This window comes from Taudactylus pleione, unplaced genomic scaffold, assembly GCF_031769625.1.
Source record: "Taudactylus pleione unplaced genomic scaffold, aTauple2 ptg000391l, whole genome shotgun sequence".
NCBI lineage: Eukaryota > Metazoa > Chordata > Amphibia > Anura > Myobatrachidae > Taudactylus > Taudactylus pleione.
The window spans coordinates 7,654,696-7,672,133 of record NW_028284792.1 but is presented as its reverse complement, the minus strand read 5'-3'; the positions used below and the strand labels follow the sequence as shown (position 1 = coordinate 7,672,133).

The following is a 17,438-nucleotide window of genomic DNA, read 5'->3' as shown; positions in this document are numbered from 1 at the left end:
GAACTGAAGTATTGCATCCCCAACTTTCGCTGCAGTTCCTATTAATGAAATCAGTGTGTTTTGACCATGTTCTGTGAAATACAAGTTCACAGCTAATCGGTAAGCCAAGGGCAATATAAAGCTGTTGTCAGGAATAAGGAATAGAGATGCAGGAAAAGTCCATGTTTTCAGCTACAAATCAGTTAGGGAAAACAGTTGTGAAATTCAAAAGTTTGCTGTATTGCTCATATTTTAGAAACATTAAAAAAAAGAAAACAGAAAAAGTTAAACAGGTTCTAGGGATGGTGACATACTGTATATATAACAAATAAAGTACATGCAGATTCTAATTAGGGGTGTGCACCGGCCACTTTTTGTGTTTTGGTTTTGGATCTGGATCTTTCTTCGTGTTTTGGATCTGGATTGGTTTTGCCAAAACCACCCTTCCGTGTTTTGGGTTCTGGGTTTTGTGTTTTGGATCTGTATTTTTTTGAAAAAAAGCATAAAAACAGCTAAAATCACAGAATTTGTAGGTTTTTCTGCTCCTATGCTATTATTAACCTCAATAACCTTAATTTCCACTCATTTCCAGTCTATTCTGAACACCTCACACCTCACAATAGTGTTTTTATGTCCAAAAGGTTGCACCGAGGTAGCTGGATGACTATGCTAAGCGACACGAGTGGGCGGCACAAACACGTGACCCATCTAGGCGTGATACTGCAGTGGCAGACAGGATGGCAGTTTGAAAAACTAGGCCCCAAACTGTACATAATGCAAAGAAAAAAAAGAGGTGCAAGATGGAATTGTCCTTGGGCAATGTTGTATAAACAGGACATGCACACTTTAACAAACCAATCATTTCAGCGCCAGGGTCTGCCACACAGCTGTGGCTGAAATGATTGGTTCGTTTGGGCCCCCACAAAACAAGCTGGCAATTAATGTGTCCCTGCACAAACTGGCTCTACGGAGGCAAGATGTCATCCTCATCCTCCTCATCCACCGATTCCTCACCCTCTTCAGTGTGTATATCCTCATCCTCACAAAGTATTAACTCGTCCCCACTTGAATCCACCACCACAGGTCCCTCTGTACGTTCTGGAGGCTGGTCTCCCTGGAAGAGCTGATAATTCATTTTGATGAACATCATCTTCTCCACATTCTGTGGAAGCAACCTCCTACGCCTTTCGCTGACAAGGTTCCCGGCTGCACTAAACACTCTTTCGGAGTACACACTGGAGGGGGGGCAACTCAGGTAAAATAGAGCCAGTTTGTACAGGGGCCTCCAAATTGCCTCTTTTTCCTGCCAGTACAGGTATGGACTGTCTGACATGCCTACTTGGATGCTGTCACCGATGTAATTCTCCACCATTCTGTCAATGGTGACAGTATCATATGCAGTGACAGTAGACATGTCAGAAATTGTTGCCAGGTCCTTCAGTCCGGACCAGATGTCCAAACTTGGTCCTGCCTGCCCTGCATCACTGCCAGCGGGTTGCTTAGGATACCTAAGTTTTTTCCTGGCAGCCCCAGTTGCGGGAGAAAATGAAGAAGGAGCTGTTGACGTGTCACGTTCCGCTTCAGCTGACAGTGTGTTCACCAGCAGGTCTTTGCACCTCTGCAGGCTTGTGTCGGCCGGAAAGAGAGACACCACATAGGCTTTAAACCTAGGATCGAGCACGGTGGCCAAAATGTAGTGGTCTGATTTCAACAGATCGACCACCCTGGAATCCTGGCAAAGCGAATGAAGGGCTTCATCCACAAGTCCCACATGCCGAGCGGAATCGCTCCGTCTTAGCACCACCTTCACTTTCTCCAGCTGCTTCTGCAAAAGCCTGATGAGGGGAATGACCTGACTCAAGCTGGCAGTGTCTGAACTGACTTCACGTGTGGCAAGTTCGAAGGGCTGGAGAACCTTGCACAACACAGAAATCATTCTCCACTGCGCTTGAGTCAGGTGCATACCCCCTCCTTTGCCTATGTCATAGGTGGATGTATAGGCTTGAATGGCCTTTTGCTGCTCCTCCATCCTCTGAAGCATATAGAGGGTTGAGTTCCACCGCGTCACAACCTCTTGCTTCAGGTGATGGCGGGGCAGGTTCAAGAGTGTTTGCTGGCGCTCCAGTCTTTGGCACGCATCGCTAAATGGCGAAAGTGGCCTGAAATTTTTCGGGCCACCCAAAGCGTCTCCTGCACGCCCCTGTCGCTTTTCAGAAAATTCTGCACCACCAAGTTTATTGTGTGAGCAAAACATGGGACGTGCTGGAATTTGCCCAGATGTAATGCCCGCACAATATTGGTGGCGTTGTCAGATATCACAAATCCCCAGGAGAGTCTAAGTGGGGTAAGCCACTGGGCGATGATTTCCCTCAGTTTCTCTAAGAGGTTGTCGGCGGTGTGCCTCTTACTGAAACCGGTGATACACAGCGTAGCCTGCCTTGGAACGAGCTGGCGTTTCTGAGATGCTGCGACTGGTGACGCTGCTGCTGTTGCTGCGTAAGGTGATACATCTACCCAGTGGGCTGTCACAGTCATATAGTCCTTAGTCTGCCCTGTTCCACTTGTCCACATGTCCGTGGTTAAGTGGACATTGGGTACAACGGCATTTTTCAGGACACTGAGGACACTTTTTCTGACGTTTCTGTACAGTCTCGGTATCGCCTGCCTAGTGAAGTGGAATCTAGACGGGATTTGGAACCGGGGACACACTACCTCCAGCAATTGTCTAGATCCCACTGCACTAATGGCGGATACCGGACGCACGTCTAACACCAACATAGCAGTCAAGGCCTCAGTTATACGTTTTGCTTCAGGATGACTGCTGTCGTACTTCATCCTCCTCGCTAAGGACTGTTGGAGGGTCAATTGTTTAGTAAAAGTAGTGGTGTTCCTACTTCCTCTCTGGGATGATGAATGACTCCCAGCAGCAGCAACAGCAGCAGCGGCAGCAGGAGGCGTAGCAATGCAGGATCCTCCGGAGGAATCCCGGATAGGAGAGTCAGTCATGCCAGTGACATGGCCTGCAGGACTACTTCCGATCCTGACTAAGGGGGAAATTGACGAGGAGGGAGTTGACGGTGTGGTTTGCAGGCGCTTGGATACAACAGGACAACGGGATTTAGGTGTCCCTGGACTGCTTACGGTCTTAGCCAAAGTTTCTGAACTTGACAGTAACTTATTATGAAAGCGCTGCAGGTGCCGTATAAGGGAGGATGTTCCTAGGTGGTTAACGTCCCTACCCCTACTTATTCCACCTTTACATAAGGTACATATGGCAAGACAGTTGTTGTCCGGATTTGGATAGAAATATTGCCAGACCAAAGAGGTGGAATGTTTGGTCTTCTGCCCAGGCATGACCGTGATGGGCTTTTTCATCCCACGGACAACAACTGTCTCCCCCGGAGCCTGATTTAAACAAACCACATCACCATCAGAATCCTCCTCGCCAACTTCCTCCTCAGCGCCAGCTACACCAGTATCCTCATCCTGTTGTACTTCAACAGTGACATCTTCAATTTGCATATCAGCAAGTGGACTGTGGGTGCTCCTTTCAGCACTTGCAGGGGGCGTGCAAATGGTGGAAAGAGCCACCTCTTCCCGTCCAGTGCTGGGAAGGTCAGGCATCGCAACCACCACCACACTTGGACTCTCCTTGGGGATTTGTGATATCTTCTTAGAAAGCACAGTTCTTCGCTGTGCTTTAGCCAGCTTAACTCTTTTGATTTTTTTAGTGGGAGGAGGGCTTCCATCGTCATGTGAAGCTGAACCACTAGTCATGAACATACTAGGGATCGACCTTAGCCGTTCCTTGCCACTCCGTGTCGTAAATGGCATATTGGCAAGTTTACGTTTCTCTTCAGATGATTTAAATGTTTTTTTCAAGGTCATTTTCCTGAACTTTGTCATTTGGGATTGTATGTGCCCTCTATTATGACATTGGGCATCGGCCTTGGCAGACGACGTTGATGGCATGTTATCGTCTATGTCATGACTAGTGGCAGCAGCTTCAGCACTAGGAGGAAGTGGTTCTTGATCTTTCTCTATTTTATTTTTATCGGAGAAAGTTTGGTCCTCCATTTATGTTATATCGATTTGATATATACGTGCGGCTAAACACAGAAAATATTTTTTTATTTTTGCTGGAGAGTAGTGCACTTTGTGGGTTACACCAGCCTTTAAGAAATGAGCCAGCCGGCTCTTTACTTATGGGACACAGGTGCACGCTTGGCGCTGCTCCTTTGTTGATGCACGTGCGGCTACTGCGCACACAATTCACAAACACAGAAAATTATTTTTTGGGGGGTTTGGACTGGAGTGTACTTTGGGGGTTACAGCACCCTTTAACGGTCAAGCCAGCCGGCCCTTTACTTATGACACAGGTGCACGCTTGGCACTACTTTGTTGATGCACGTGCGGCTACTGCGCACACAATTCACAAACACAGAAAATATTTTTTTTTTTGGTTTGGACTGGAGTGTACTTTGGGGGTTACAGCACCCTTTAACGGTCAAGCCAGCCGGCCCTTTACTTAAGACACAGGTGCACGCTTGGCACTACTTTGTTGATGCACGTGCCGCTACTGCGCACACAATTCACAAACACAGAAAATAATTTTTTTTTTGGTTTGGACTGGAGTGTACTTTGGGGGTTACAGCACCCTTTAACGGTCAAGCCAGCCGGCCCTTTACTTATGACACAGGCGCACGCTTGGCACTACTTTGTTGATGCACGTGCAGCTACTGCGCACACAATTCACAAACACAGAAAATAATTTTTTTTTTGGTTTGGACTGGAGTGTACTTTGGGGGTTACAGCACCCTTTAACGGTCAAGCCAGCCGGCCCCTTACTTATGACACAGGCGCACGCTTGGCACTACTTTGTTGATGCACGTGTGGCTACTGCGCACACAATTCACAAACACAGAAAATATATTATTTTTTTAGCACTTGGGGGGAGCACCCCTGATGGACAGAGCACCCCGTGGACAACACTACAGCACCCCTTTAGGACTGGGACACTGCACAGGACTTTGGAGTGGACACAGCCACTATGGAGAACTGACTGCACAACACAGTCCAGCCAGCCCCTATGGACTTTGAAGTAGTGGACACAGCCCCTATTAACAACAGCAGCACAGCACAACACAGCCAGCCCCTATGGACTTTGAAGTAGTGGACAACAGCAGCACTACACTACACTACACAGCCCAGCCAGCCCTAACTCCCACCCTCCCTCTTCACTGTCCACAGCCGAGTGAGAAAATGGCGCCGACGCGGGTACCTTATATAGGATCCAAAACCCGCGAGACTCGGAAGGCGGGATGATGACGTTTTGCCTCGATTTCAGATCAGAGTCAGGCGGGAAAAGTCAAGCCTGACTCGGATCGGACTCGGATCGGGGGGGCTCGGATTTCAGAAATCCGAACCCGCTCACCCCTAATTCTAATACCCCTTTTCTACCAAACATTTAACCCGGGTTATAGCCAGGGCAACCTAGGTCATGGTTTGGTGTGAAAGGGTCTGAGAAAAATTACCTGGGTCAAGTTACCCAGGCACGGTCCAATGTAATGGTGTGGTGTGAACGGTGCAGCCCAGGTTATCCGATATGGGTTACGCTGAAAGCCGCTGATAGGAGCAAGAAGGTGCGTTCAGAGATGATGTCATCTCCAAGCGCCACTCAGAGCTCACAGCATGGCTACATAGACAGATGCAGAAGTAAAGGGGAAATATTGGCATCGAGTATTAGCCCTCTCAGCCAAAAATTGCACCCTCCTCCTCCTGAAATAACACTGTGCTGGGTAGCACAGTGTCAAAAGCAGAATCATGCTGTGTTAAACAGCAGTAATCCACAAAAACACAGGATCTCCAGGCTACACAGTGGTAACGTATCAGCCATGATTGATGCAATGCAGTGAGTAGTCACCACCCACTCTTTATGACCTCATCTTTGTGAGTCTAAAAACAACCATTTCTAATGACACACACACAAGTTTTGCTGGGGCAGACACGGATTCCGTGTGAATGGGGCCATCCCCGGAATAACCCACGTTCAAGGTGCAGTGTGAAAGGGGTCTGACCCAGCTCTGACACGGGTTGGAACAGTGTTCGAAAACCCAGGTCGGACCCGGCATTTTGGTGGAAAAGGGGTATAGGAGAGAGACTCACCTTCTGCAGTAAGCACTACCTAGCAATCAATATCTTTTTCTGCACTACAGTTTCCCAATGCAAACAGAATTAACTGGATGCTGCTTATCAAATCCATGTTTTCTCTTATCCTTGTTTGTATTTGGACTGACCTTGCACAATATGTAACTCACTTTATCCCCTCGGTGATCCTTGGAGGGTGTTCAGTAATCAGCGCTTGCACTTGTTCCCGTGACGGACAAATTAATGCAAGTCTCTCAGTCAGGGCGGCCTTGAATGTCAGAGATCCTCCCATCGCTTTGCGAGTCCTATACACAAGCATGGGATAGTTAAAAGAAAAAAACATGTGTTTGTCAGAATAGTTGTGTGATTACAACAAACCTTACAAAGTTTTATGAAATGTACAGCTTTGATCATTATTTCTGCCAAGCTAAGCAATTCTGCAGGCCTGCATTGGGGATCTCTGGTTCTGTATTCCCTTAACAAGTTCAAACCGAAAGAAACAAAATCCCTTTAGTAAATTTACCCTGGGCTAAATTTACTAAAGGCCGATTTTAATTTATCTGTATCAATTTTAATCAATTTCAAATTGATCTAAGTCAACCTAAATAGATGTTGTGGTACTGGGGCTAAATCACACGCTTACTAACACTTAAAAAAATAAAAATAAATGTCTGTTAATAAATGTGTGATTTAGCCACAGAAATACAATATCGATTTAAATTTATTTGAAATCGATTAAAATCGACCTTTAGTAAATTAAGCTGCGAAAATATGCTAATGCCTGTTTATGCCGGTGGCGCACTAAGACGCCCACTGCTGCTTTCTCACATTTGTACAATGTCGCTCTTCTGTGTAACCATCTGTATCATCGACGCACGTCGGCCAGGAGTCTGACCAGTCGCAAACATTGCACGTCTCCTCGCACGCAGAGAGCTCTCGTATGCAATCGCAGCGGTTAATTTATGCACGCCCATGAAACAGCGTTCAAACAGATACACGCCTGCGTTTTTCTGACCACCACCCCGTTACCACCCCAAAACGCTGACGACATGTCACTCACTTTGCAATGGATTAGTCTGTAATCGCAATGCGATCATTGCGTGTGCGCAGTGTGGCTTATGCGCATGCGTGATAGCAAACATTCACTCGATCTGTATAAATATCGGCATTGCGTCCACTGCTAAATCAGGCCCCTTATTTGTATCATAGCTTATGTAGTGTTGTGAGAAGTCCCTGCTGCTATTATTATACCACACTTTCCCCTGCATAGGCAGACCAGGTGCTGTTTGGCTTAGCAGAAACGGCTACACTATCTCATGCAAAACATCAAAAGCGAACAGGCTAACATGGGTCTAATGGTAACTGCTAATTTATTTGCATGACTCTGTTAGCAACAAAGGTATCACAAGGGTAGGCCATTCTCATTTGCTTGCTATTAATATTTGGTAGGCAGGCCCAGGATTTATTCCCTTGCACCATATATGAGGCTCCACTATGTAGAATAGGGTTGGGGCCTGGATCCCGACGGTCAGAATCCCAACAAGGTTAGGATACCGACACCTGTCGGTGTGTATCCGAAACCTACCAGGGGCGCCGGAAGGGGGGGGGGGAGCGGGTACAGATTACCCGGGCTTCCTGAGGGTCCTGAGGGGCCAGTCTCCCACTGGGCTACAGTGGGAGACTGCTCGTGGCTGCTCTTATGTCTCCTATGTCTGTTGGGGGGAGCAATCACACTGATCTCGCCCCCCTGGCTTTGCGCCAGGCTGAGGGGACTCAGAGCACCCCCCTCCCCAGCGCTGCAAAACGTACTTTTTTTTCCCGGGAAGGGGGCGTGCCATGCCTCCTGCGATTAGGCCACACCCCCTATTACCCGGGCCTGCCGCGGCTCTCAGCGGGCCTGCCCCTAACCCTCCATCCCGCACCCTAAACCTACCCCCTCCTAGTGTCTAAACTCTCCCCTCCAGAGCCTAACCCCCCCCCATTGCCTAACCCTAACACTCCCCCTAATGTTGAACTCTTACCCCTAACTCTAAACGACAGCCGGGTTGTCAACTACATTTCTGTAGAATAGTGTAGTATTTTCCCATACTTGGAAAATTATAGAAACGAGTTTCAGGATAATTTTCTTGAATTGTAAAATTAACTATTAAATCATTTTTGAAAAGTATGTGTTTTATTTATGCCTGTACAAAAACAATGATATTTAAATATACTACTGAAAGAGAACCCTATATGACAAAATAAAAAAATTAAATAAAAAATACAATAGATTAGGAATAAAAAGTTATTATGGTGCTTTTTATTTTACAGCACCGTCCACAACTCTCTCTTATGGTTACATTGGTAACTCGTCCCCCTCACTAATTTAATTTTCCCCATAGAGTGAAGCTATGACATTGTGACTGGTTGTAGAGGTTTAAACCATGGGGGTCATTCAGAACCACTCGCGAGCAGCAGTACACTCGCAAGCGGGTCGATGTTCACCACTGCGCATGCGCACGATGGAGGGAGCTCCGTCGTGCGCATGCGCGAGACCCGTGGAGCGACGGGCTTTCCATCGCTCCGGGTCTCGCACCAAAGGGGGCGTGCTGTCGATGTTGATTGACAGCACGCCCCCTTTGGTGGGCGTGCCTGCCAGACGGAGGCGTTCCCATGGGAATGCCTACCGTCTGAAGCCGGCCCCACTGACATCACTAGTGATGTCAGTGGGAGTGATTTTGGCTCTGATAGAGCCAAAATCACTCCAGGGCTTGTGGCAGGGTCTAGACCATCGCGACCATCTTTTTGGCAGCTCGCATATGCTGTGGGTGGTCACCCACAGCTATACGAGCGGCCAGGAGGCCGCTCTATTTTCATGGAGGAGGGCCCTGATTCAGAGCGAGCGCTCTGGTCAGAGCGTCCGGCTCTGAATCAGGCCCCATATCTGGTATGAAGATATCAACACAAAATAAAGTTTGAAATCTGCCATAAATTAACAACAGAAATATTTTTAAATAATAAATTATTAGCAAGGGATTCTCAAGTCCAGTTTTACCTAGCAGTCAGGTTATACAGTCAGGTCCATAAATATTGGGACATTGACAGAATTTTCAGATTTTGGCCTCTATTCACCACCACAATGGCTTTGAAATGAAACAAACAAGATGTGCTTTAACTGCAGACTTTCAGATTAAAAAGTGGGAGGCACATATTGAAACTGTTGTAATTCCTACACCGTTCACCCGATTTGGATGTAATTAACCTCAAATTAAATCTGAAAGTCTGCAGTTAAAGCACATCTTGTTTGTTTCATTTCAAAACCATTGTGGTGGTGAATAGAGGCCAAAATCTGAAAATTCTGTCAATGTCCCAATATTTATGGACCTGACAGTATATGGATATTATGGAGATGATGCACAGTTGGCCACAACCAGGCCCGCTGAGAGCCGCGGCGGGTCCGGGTAATAGGGGGCATGGCCTAATCGTGGGAGGCGTGGCCACGCCCCCTTCCCGGAAAAAAAAATATTTGCAGCGCGGCGAAGCGGCGCTGCATGCTGGGGCGCTCTGGGCCCCCTCAGCCCTGCTCGAAGCCAGGGGGGGGGGGGCGCGATCAGTGTGATCGCTCCCCCCCACAGGCATAGGAGACTGCTGTGGCTGCTGCTCAGCAGCCATGAGCAGTCTCCACTGCAGCTCAGCACACGCTGTGTGCTGGGCTGCTGTGAGGGACGGGGAGCGGCGCCGAACCAGGGCCATCGTCGGGCCCCTCAGGAAGCCCTGGCCCCGGTAATCTGTACCCGCTCCCGCCTCCTCTCTGCACCCCTGGCCACAACTGCGTCTTAAAAGGGATATTTGCAAACAGTGAATCAGAAGCAGCTCTCTAGTGCTGAGACCACGATGATCATCATCCGTTATTTGCTCCTGCTCATGACTATCCGCAAATAATACAGATCTCTCAGGTGCATACTCTTCTGGTCTGCAGCTATTCACCATTCAGCAAACGTGCCCTTATTGTGTTCGGTCTGGAATACCCCTGCCTCGTCTATTAATGTGGAAGCAGGCATAAGTGGCAGAATCACGTACAGTCAGGTGCATAAATATCAGGACATTGACAGAATTTTCATATTTTGGCTTCTATTCACCACCACAATTGCTTTGAAATGAAACAAACAAGATGTGCTTTAACTGCAGACTTTCAGATTTAATTTGAGGGTAATTACATCCAAATCAGGTGAACGGTGTAGGAATTGCAACGGTTTCTATATGTGCCACCCACTTTTTAAGGGGCCAAAAATAATGGGACAAACTAAACACTTTCACTTTTTAATACTTTGTTGCAAATCCTTTGCAGGCAATTACAGCCTGAAGTCTGGAACGCATAGACATCACCAGATGCTGGGTTTCATCCCTGGTGATGCTCTGCCAGGACTCTACTGCAAATGTCTTCGGTTCCTGCTGAAAGTCTGCAGTTAAAGCACATCTTGTTTGTTTCATTTCAAAGCCATTGTGGTGGTGAATAGAGAATATGAAAATTCTGTCAATGTCCCGATATTTATGCACCTGACTGTATAATATGCTGAGGGGAAAGATATGTCCTGTAGAATTTGTTGAGAAGGAGAGAAAGAGTTCGACATATCACGCTGCAGGAATCATTTTAATCTAATTAGTTAATGTCCGTAGCAAAGTCTGTGTGGTTAAGGATGGGAATTGGTCTGCATGTGTGCCTAAGTGTGAAGATACTTTTCTGCCCATGTGCTGCAGGTAATTTCATACTGTACCAGCTGAAGTAATACCCACTTGGTATCAGCCACTGTTATAGGAAACACTGAAGCAACCAAGGTGTAATTTATACATTAAAAAGTATTTTATAGATTACACTTTGGTTGCTTAATTTTCTCATACAGATTAGAAATCCACATTACTGTGTCTTTTACCACTGTATGTGATTCATCTCCTCTACCTACACAGGTGTTTCATGAATGCTATTATTCCAGTAGATAAAGGTTATTTCTGGACACAACATCTACCTTGCCTTGATGAATAAATTCAAAGTAATATGTTAGCCTACTGTACCCCTCTGACTTTTGAGATTGGACTTGTACGTTCCCACTCATTACTTGGGTATGTTTTCAGTCCTCCCATTGTTATATCATGGCAGATAGGCTGGTTGGCACCCACTCTGGAATCCCAGTGTCTCTACAATACCACAGCCACGGTGTGCAGCATGCCTATGTTCTCTGTGCGTCTGCGGGTGTATCTGCATGCGAAATGCTACGTTACAGTGTCACAGCCGCTGACACTGGAACATAGCGTTTCACATGCAGTTACACCCGTAGCTGCTCACAGAACATAGGCATGCTGCATATCATTTTATTCAGCAGAAGCTGCTTCTAACTATTCGCATTGACTAAGACACATTTAAAAGGTAAAAAGTTGCACGAAAAGACGATCGGCACTACAGAGTCACGCCTCGGCATGATTATACAACATAGCAGTGCCCAGTAGGTTTTTTCTGTGCTCACTATGCTACTGTACCCTGTCCAATTCACGTTAACTATAAGGGTTGTATTTCCTAATAACATTTAACTTGAAAAAATTCAATTTTATTAACTAAAAGTAAATCTAATTTGATTTTATTTGGATATCACTTTTAAATAAAATAAAAATAGTTTTGCTGAACAAAATCTTAAATTCTACACTACACTTTCAGATAAATGAACACTCTCCCATCTATTATTCACTCAATGACATTCAACAGCAAATCTCCACTGTATGGAGATTTGCTGCGACTGTGGGAAAAGAATGCAAACATTCACATGGCAACCATTGTGCCCCTCACATGATTCGTAAACCCTGGGCTAAAGCTTCAGAATGTCTGGCAGGCTGCCCTATCTGTGGTGTATTGAGTGATGCCCACAGATAATAAGTGCAAATTGTTAGCTTCTAAGGAACCATAACAGTGATATGTGGGATATCTGCTATGGAAAACTACTGACCCTGAATTAGGGTTTTACCAAGGAAAAAATAGCTAATCCTATGAAGTGTGAAAATATGATGTATACCTGGCATATATTCGCTAGTGATGCACAGCTAGATGCATCTTGTGACTGACAAAACATATGTATTAAAACCAGGGGGGGCCCCAGGGCAACTAATTTGTAGGGGCCCCTACCAATAAAACATTATGCCACACAGTGCCCCATCACGTATATTATGCCACACTGTGCCCCCATTATAAACATTACGCCACACTGTGCCCCAGTATGAAAAATATCCCACACATTGCAACCCAGTATGCCACTCAGAGCCCCCATATTAATATTATGCCCCAGTGCCCCCCCCTCCTTGGTACGCCACATAGTGCCCCCTAGTTCAGGGCCGCCATCAGGGGGGACTGCCGGGACTCTAGTACCGGGCCCGGACACACAATCAGAGAAGGGGGGCCTGCCCGTTCTAAATGGCCACCCTCCCTCCCGTGCCTACAACCCACTCACCAGCAATGGGTACCACCGTCACCGTGCAATCGCAGTGACAGGGGGCTCGCTGCCTTGTACTGCTGTGGCCGCCGGCCGCTGTGCAATATTTTTTGTTATTTATTTGTTTAGCAAGTCATGCCGATGTGCGCGTGTCATGTCACTGACAGGGAAAGGAGAAGCCGCGGCTCGCAGCGTACAAGGAGCGTCCATTCCAGCCTGAAGAGAAGGTAAATGTCATGTCCTGCGGGGGCTGGCTAGCAGAGACTTAAGGGGGGAGCTGGCTGGCAGAGACATAAGGGGAGGCTGGCTGGCAGAGATATAAAGAGGCTGGCTGGCAGAGACATTAGGGTGAGGCTGGCTGGCAGAGACATTAGGGGGAGGCTGGCTGGCAGAGACATAAAGCTGGCTGGCAGAGACATAAGGGGAGGCTGGCTGGCAGAGACATAAGGGGGGCTATCTGGCAGAGACAATGGGGGGCTAGCAGAGACAATGGGGGGCTAGCAGAGACATAAGGGGGCTAGCAGAGACATAAGGGGGGGCAGGCTGGCAGAGACTTAAGGGGGACTGGCTAGTACTGGAGAGACGCTGCGGGGCTGGAGTTGCAGAAACACCAGGGGAGGGGTGCCTTGCCTGTTTTGTCAGTCCTAGGCACCACAATTTCTGATGGCAGCCCTGCCCTAGTATACCACACAGGGCCCACCATATTAAGATTATGTCCCAGTAACCCCTCAGTATGCCACATAGTGCCCTCCAGTATGCCACACAGAGCCTCCATATTAATATTATGTCCCAGAGCCCCCTATATTAATATTATGTCCCAGTGCCACCCACGTATACCACATAGTACGCCCAGTATGCCACAGAGAGCACCTGATGGAGTACTTACCTTTTGTGCCTGATTTTCTGGCCTCCAGAAGGGGTCTCCTGCTGCTGAATACATAGCGGCTCCCGAGTCCCACAAGTGTCGCAGGCTTAAGGGACTCAGACTGGGCACCTGTTCTTGGTAATTTGGTGGGTCAGACCAACCCTGTGAGGGGGACATCCCTTGTGTGTGAGGACCTCGGGTCCATGATGAAAATGCACTTTTTCAAGTGTACACTCGTGGCACAGATACGTACATTTCTACATGAGACACTGATGTAAGTTCGTCAACATTCATGGAACACTTGTTGAATATAAGGATTAATATCAGCGTTAGGCAACCTTTGGCACTAGTGCCACATGATGGCACTTGAGGATGTTTAAAGTGGAACTCATAGGATCTGTCCCTCTCCTACTAAGCATGTTACTCCCCTACTTTCCTCACAAATATTAGCCTTTAGGTGCACTATGCCCTCTCCAAACTGGAGAACCAAAGTGTGGCTGCATGCCAAAGAAAGCCAGGGTCTTTGGTGAGTGAGCCACAGCCAGTCCTACTCACAGTCGAACAACAGTACAAAATTAGACTACAAATTATCAAACTAACCTGAGTAAACTAGCTTCAAAAAAGGAAGGACAGTGACACCACTAACATTTTTAGTACCCATTAATTTGGTAAATGTATGTATATTTTGTAATCATGGTGGTATTCTGTTAATTTTTTGATTTGTAATGTTAATGCCTAGCACCCAAAGACAAAAATGTTACCTACCCCTGCTGTAGACTATAAGGATATCTGAATTTATTTATTAAAATGTACTTATATAGCGCCAGCAAATTCCATTGTGTTTTACAATTGGATTCACCTTTAAAGATCACAGAGCCCATTACAGAATTATGGGCCTGATTCAGACCCACTCGCGAGCGGCTGTCCGCTCGCAAGTGGGTCGATGTTATGCACTGAGCATGCGCACGACGGAGGGAGCTCCGTCGTGCGCATGCGCCAGACGCGACGAGCGAAGGAAAGTCCTTCGCTCGTTGTGTCCGATCAAAGGGGGCGTGCTGTCAATGTTGATTGACAGCACGCCCCCTTTGGTGGGCGTGCCGGGGGCGTTCCCACGGGAACGCCTCCCGTCAGAAGCCGGCCCACTGACATCACTAGTGATGTCAGTGGGAGTGATTTTGGCTCTGATAGAGCCAAAATCACTCCGGAGCTTGCGGTTGAAAACCTCAACCGCAGGCTCCGGCTCGCAATTTCGATGGTCGCGATGGTCTCGACCATCGCGGCCATCACAAAGCACGCTCGTATAGCCTGTGGGTGGTGACCCACAGCTATACGAGCGTCCAGGAGGACGCTCCATGAAAATGGAGCCCGGCCCTCATTCAGAGCGTGCGCTCTGCTCAGAGCGTACGGCTCTGAATGAGGGCCTATGTTTTTATTTTTACATCATTGAGTTTATTATGCCACAGTCTGGTCTCATAAAGAATATACTTTGCTTTTACAATTATTTTAATATGTGCCAGTGAGCTATAACTGGGGAAGTTGCGTAGCTTCTACATAATGCATATTCTCTAGTTATAGCTCACTGACACTGCATGCGGCAATTTATATTCATCTTTCTTATCTTAAAATCCTTATGCTCGCCATTCATCCTCTGCCCTCCAGGCCTGCCTTTATATTTTCCAACAAGTAAATATTGTGCCACAATTAAGTCATCATCTTACTGGAAGGAAGATATAAACATTTAAACAGCACAGACAATGCGCCATATACACATATGATAATATTAATATCAAAATATTGGGGTCAATCCAATTACTTACGATGTACTCCTGGATGCGACTCATTGTGACAACAGGCGAGCTTGAAAGCAGCTGGGATTCGCTTAAAAGTGCTCGCTGTCCCATAGGGCTCAGAGCAAAATTATGCTGATTCGCACACGAAGGGTACGAGTTGCCGGTCCATTGCCATCATTTTAATGCTGTTGCAACGGCAACTCGCACCCTTTGCATGTAATTGTATTGACCCCATTGAATGGTAATAAAAAACCCTATACTTTTATAGACATTTGTGCATGAACACAACAAACGGAATCGGTATGAAATACCGCCGGCCGATAGGTAAGTACTAACTACCCTAACCTAACCCTCCTTAGGAGTGCCTAACCCTAACCTCCCCCCCAAGTGCCTAACCCTAATCCCCCCTCTAAGTGCCTAGTCCTAACCCTCCCCTTCCCCGCTGCCTAAACCTAAGTCCCCCAGGGTGGCGCCCTAACCATAAGTCCCCCCCGGGGGTGCCTAACCCTAACCCTCCCTCCCCCTAGCCTAACCCTAACCCTCCCGGGGGGGTGCCTAAACCTAAGTACCCCCCGGGTGCCCTAAACCTAACCCTCCCCCCTGCGGCTGTCCGCTCGCGGCGCCCAGCATCCCTTCGATCGGGATGCCGGGCGCCTTTCTCCTGGCGTCGGGGAAATGTCAGGCGTCTACATCTAGACACCCAGCATTTCATCCCTCAACGGGATATGACAGTCGGGAAGCCGGCTGCCGGTATTAAGGCAGCTGGCTTCCCGATTGTATACCCAACAAACAACATGAGAGGGGAAACATCTGAGTTAGGACCTCATCTAAGGTAACGGAATATGTGCCTCTTTATCAATGAGTGATATTCTAGTTATCACTAGTTATTGGTGCTCCAACCAATCAGCTCCTAGCTGTCATTTTTCAAACACCTGACAGCAGCTGATTGGTTGGAGCACCTCTTTAGATTAGTAACGAGTGATAACAAGAATATCACTCATTGATAAATTAGGCCCATTGTGTTTGTGGTCCCCTGAGCAATGAAACACAGAGTAAAGATACATTGACAGATGGAGTCTGAAAGTAATGACACAATGATATTTACAGTTCCATAGTAAAAAAAAACAACAACAAATCAGCCTATATTTATGTCAGTGTTGCCATTATATATGACAAAACAAATAGTCACACACAGTGTTATGGTAAATAACCGACTAGATTGTCATATAGCAATATCACCATCATTTATGTTGTCAAATAAGTTGCAGATTGTACCAAGGAAAAAAACTGCACTTACATCTCTGCCACAGCATCGCCTACACCACAGAACTTGGCCAGCTCGTCTATACCCTCCTCTTTTATAACTGTGCTATCCACATCAAAGCACACAGCATCCGCTTTGCGGAATATTTCCTTCAGATGTGAGAGGGAAGACATTCTGTGGTGCGCCCTTCTGTCAGGAGAACAAACGGTAGGAGGGGTAAAGGGCAATAAAATAGCAGTTTATTTTTGTATTACTTCCAGAGATACCATAAACATAACTTTGACAAATGTAGTAATAAAATTAAACATTAGTTCTGGGAAGATAAATGGTATGTTAGCAATTGATATTATAACCACTAAAGAAAAAAAGGTATATATTTTTGTTAAGATAAACAAAACAAATTACCATTAATAAAATTACCAATATAAAAAACAGAGGATAAATGGCAGTCATAGTTGGCCCGGTGAAGCAAGCCAGAGTCCGCAAAGCAGTCTGGTTAACCACTGGGGCTAAAAGGTGCTTTGACACTCAGGAAATTCTAGTCTGATTTCTGATAGACTCATGCAATCCTTCATTATGTTTTCACATATAAATAAAGTTTGGAATCTGGAGATAAGATGCAGATACACGGTCACAATCAGAGTAAGCACAATGGCAAAAGGGAAGGTAGCGCTATGAAAGTAGAATGGATTACTAATATATTGATTCAGGTGCAACAAGGCATTTCATCTGCAATGAGGAATGGTTCACCAAGTTAATCAAATGTGACCCTATCACTATCAAAGGAATTGGCAATAAAGTCCTTACAGTAATTTAAGTTGGGACGATTAAAGCTCACTTAAAAATTGGAACAAGAACAAGAGTCACAGAGATCCAATATGTGCTTTATGTAGCAGAAATTTAAATAAGTCTTGTCCTAGAACTTTGAGACCACAGAGTTC

The 17,438-nt window shown here is 46.5% G+C and overlaps 1 protein-coding gene across 3 annotated transcripts in view; it reads right to left on the bottom strand.

The window, feature by feature from the left end:
- PSPH (phosphoserine phosphatase) overlaps nt 1–17,438 on the bottom strand; it is a 50,446-nt gene that overhangs the window by 12,040 nt on the left and 20,968 nt on the right. For all 3 annotated transcript variants that reach the window (XM_088445862.1, XM_088445863.1, XM_088445861.1), the window contains exons 3-4: nt 16,531–16,686; nt 6,297–6,431 (exon numbers count right to left, since the gene is read on the bottom strand). In XM_088445862.1, the coding sequence (XP_088301988.1) occupies nt 6,297–6,431; nt 16,531–16,686 (291 nt within the window). The remainder of the gene's footprint in view (nt 1–6,296; nt 6,432–16,530; nt 16,687–17,438) is intronic.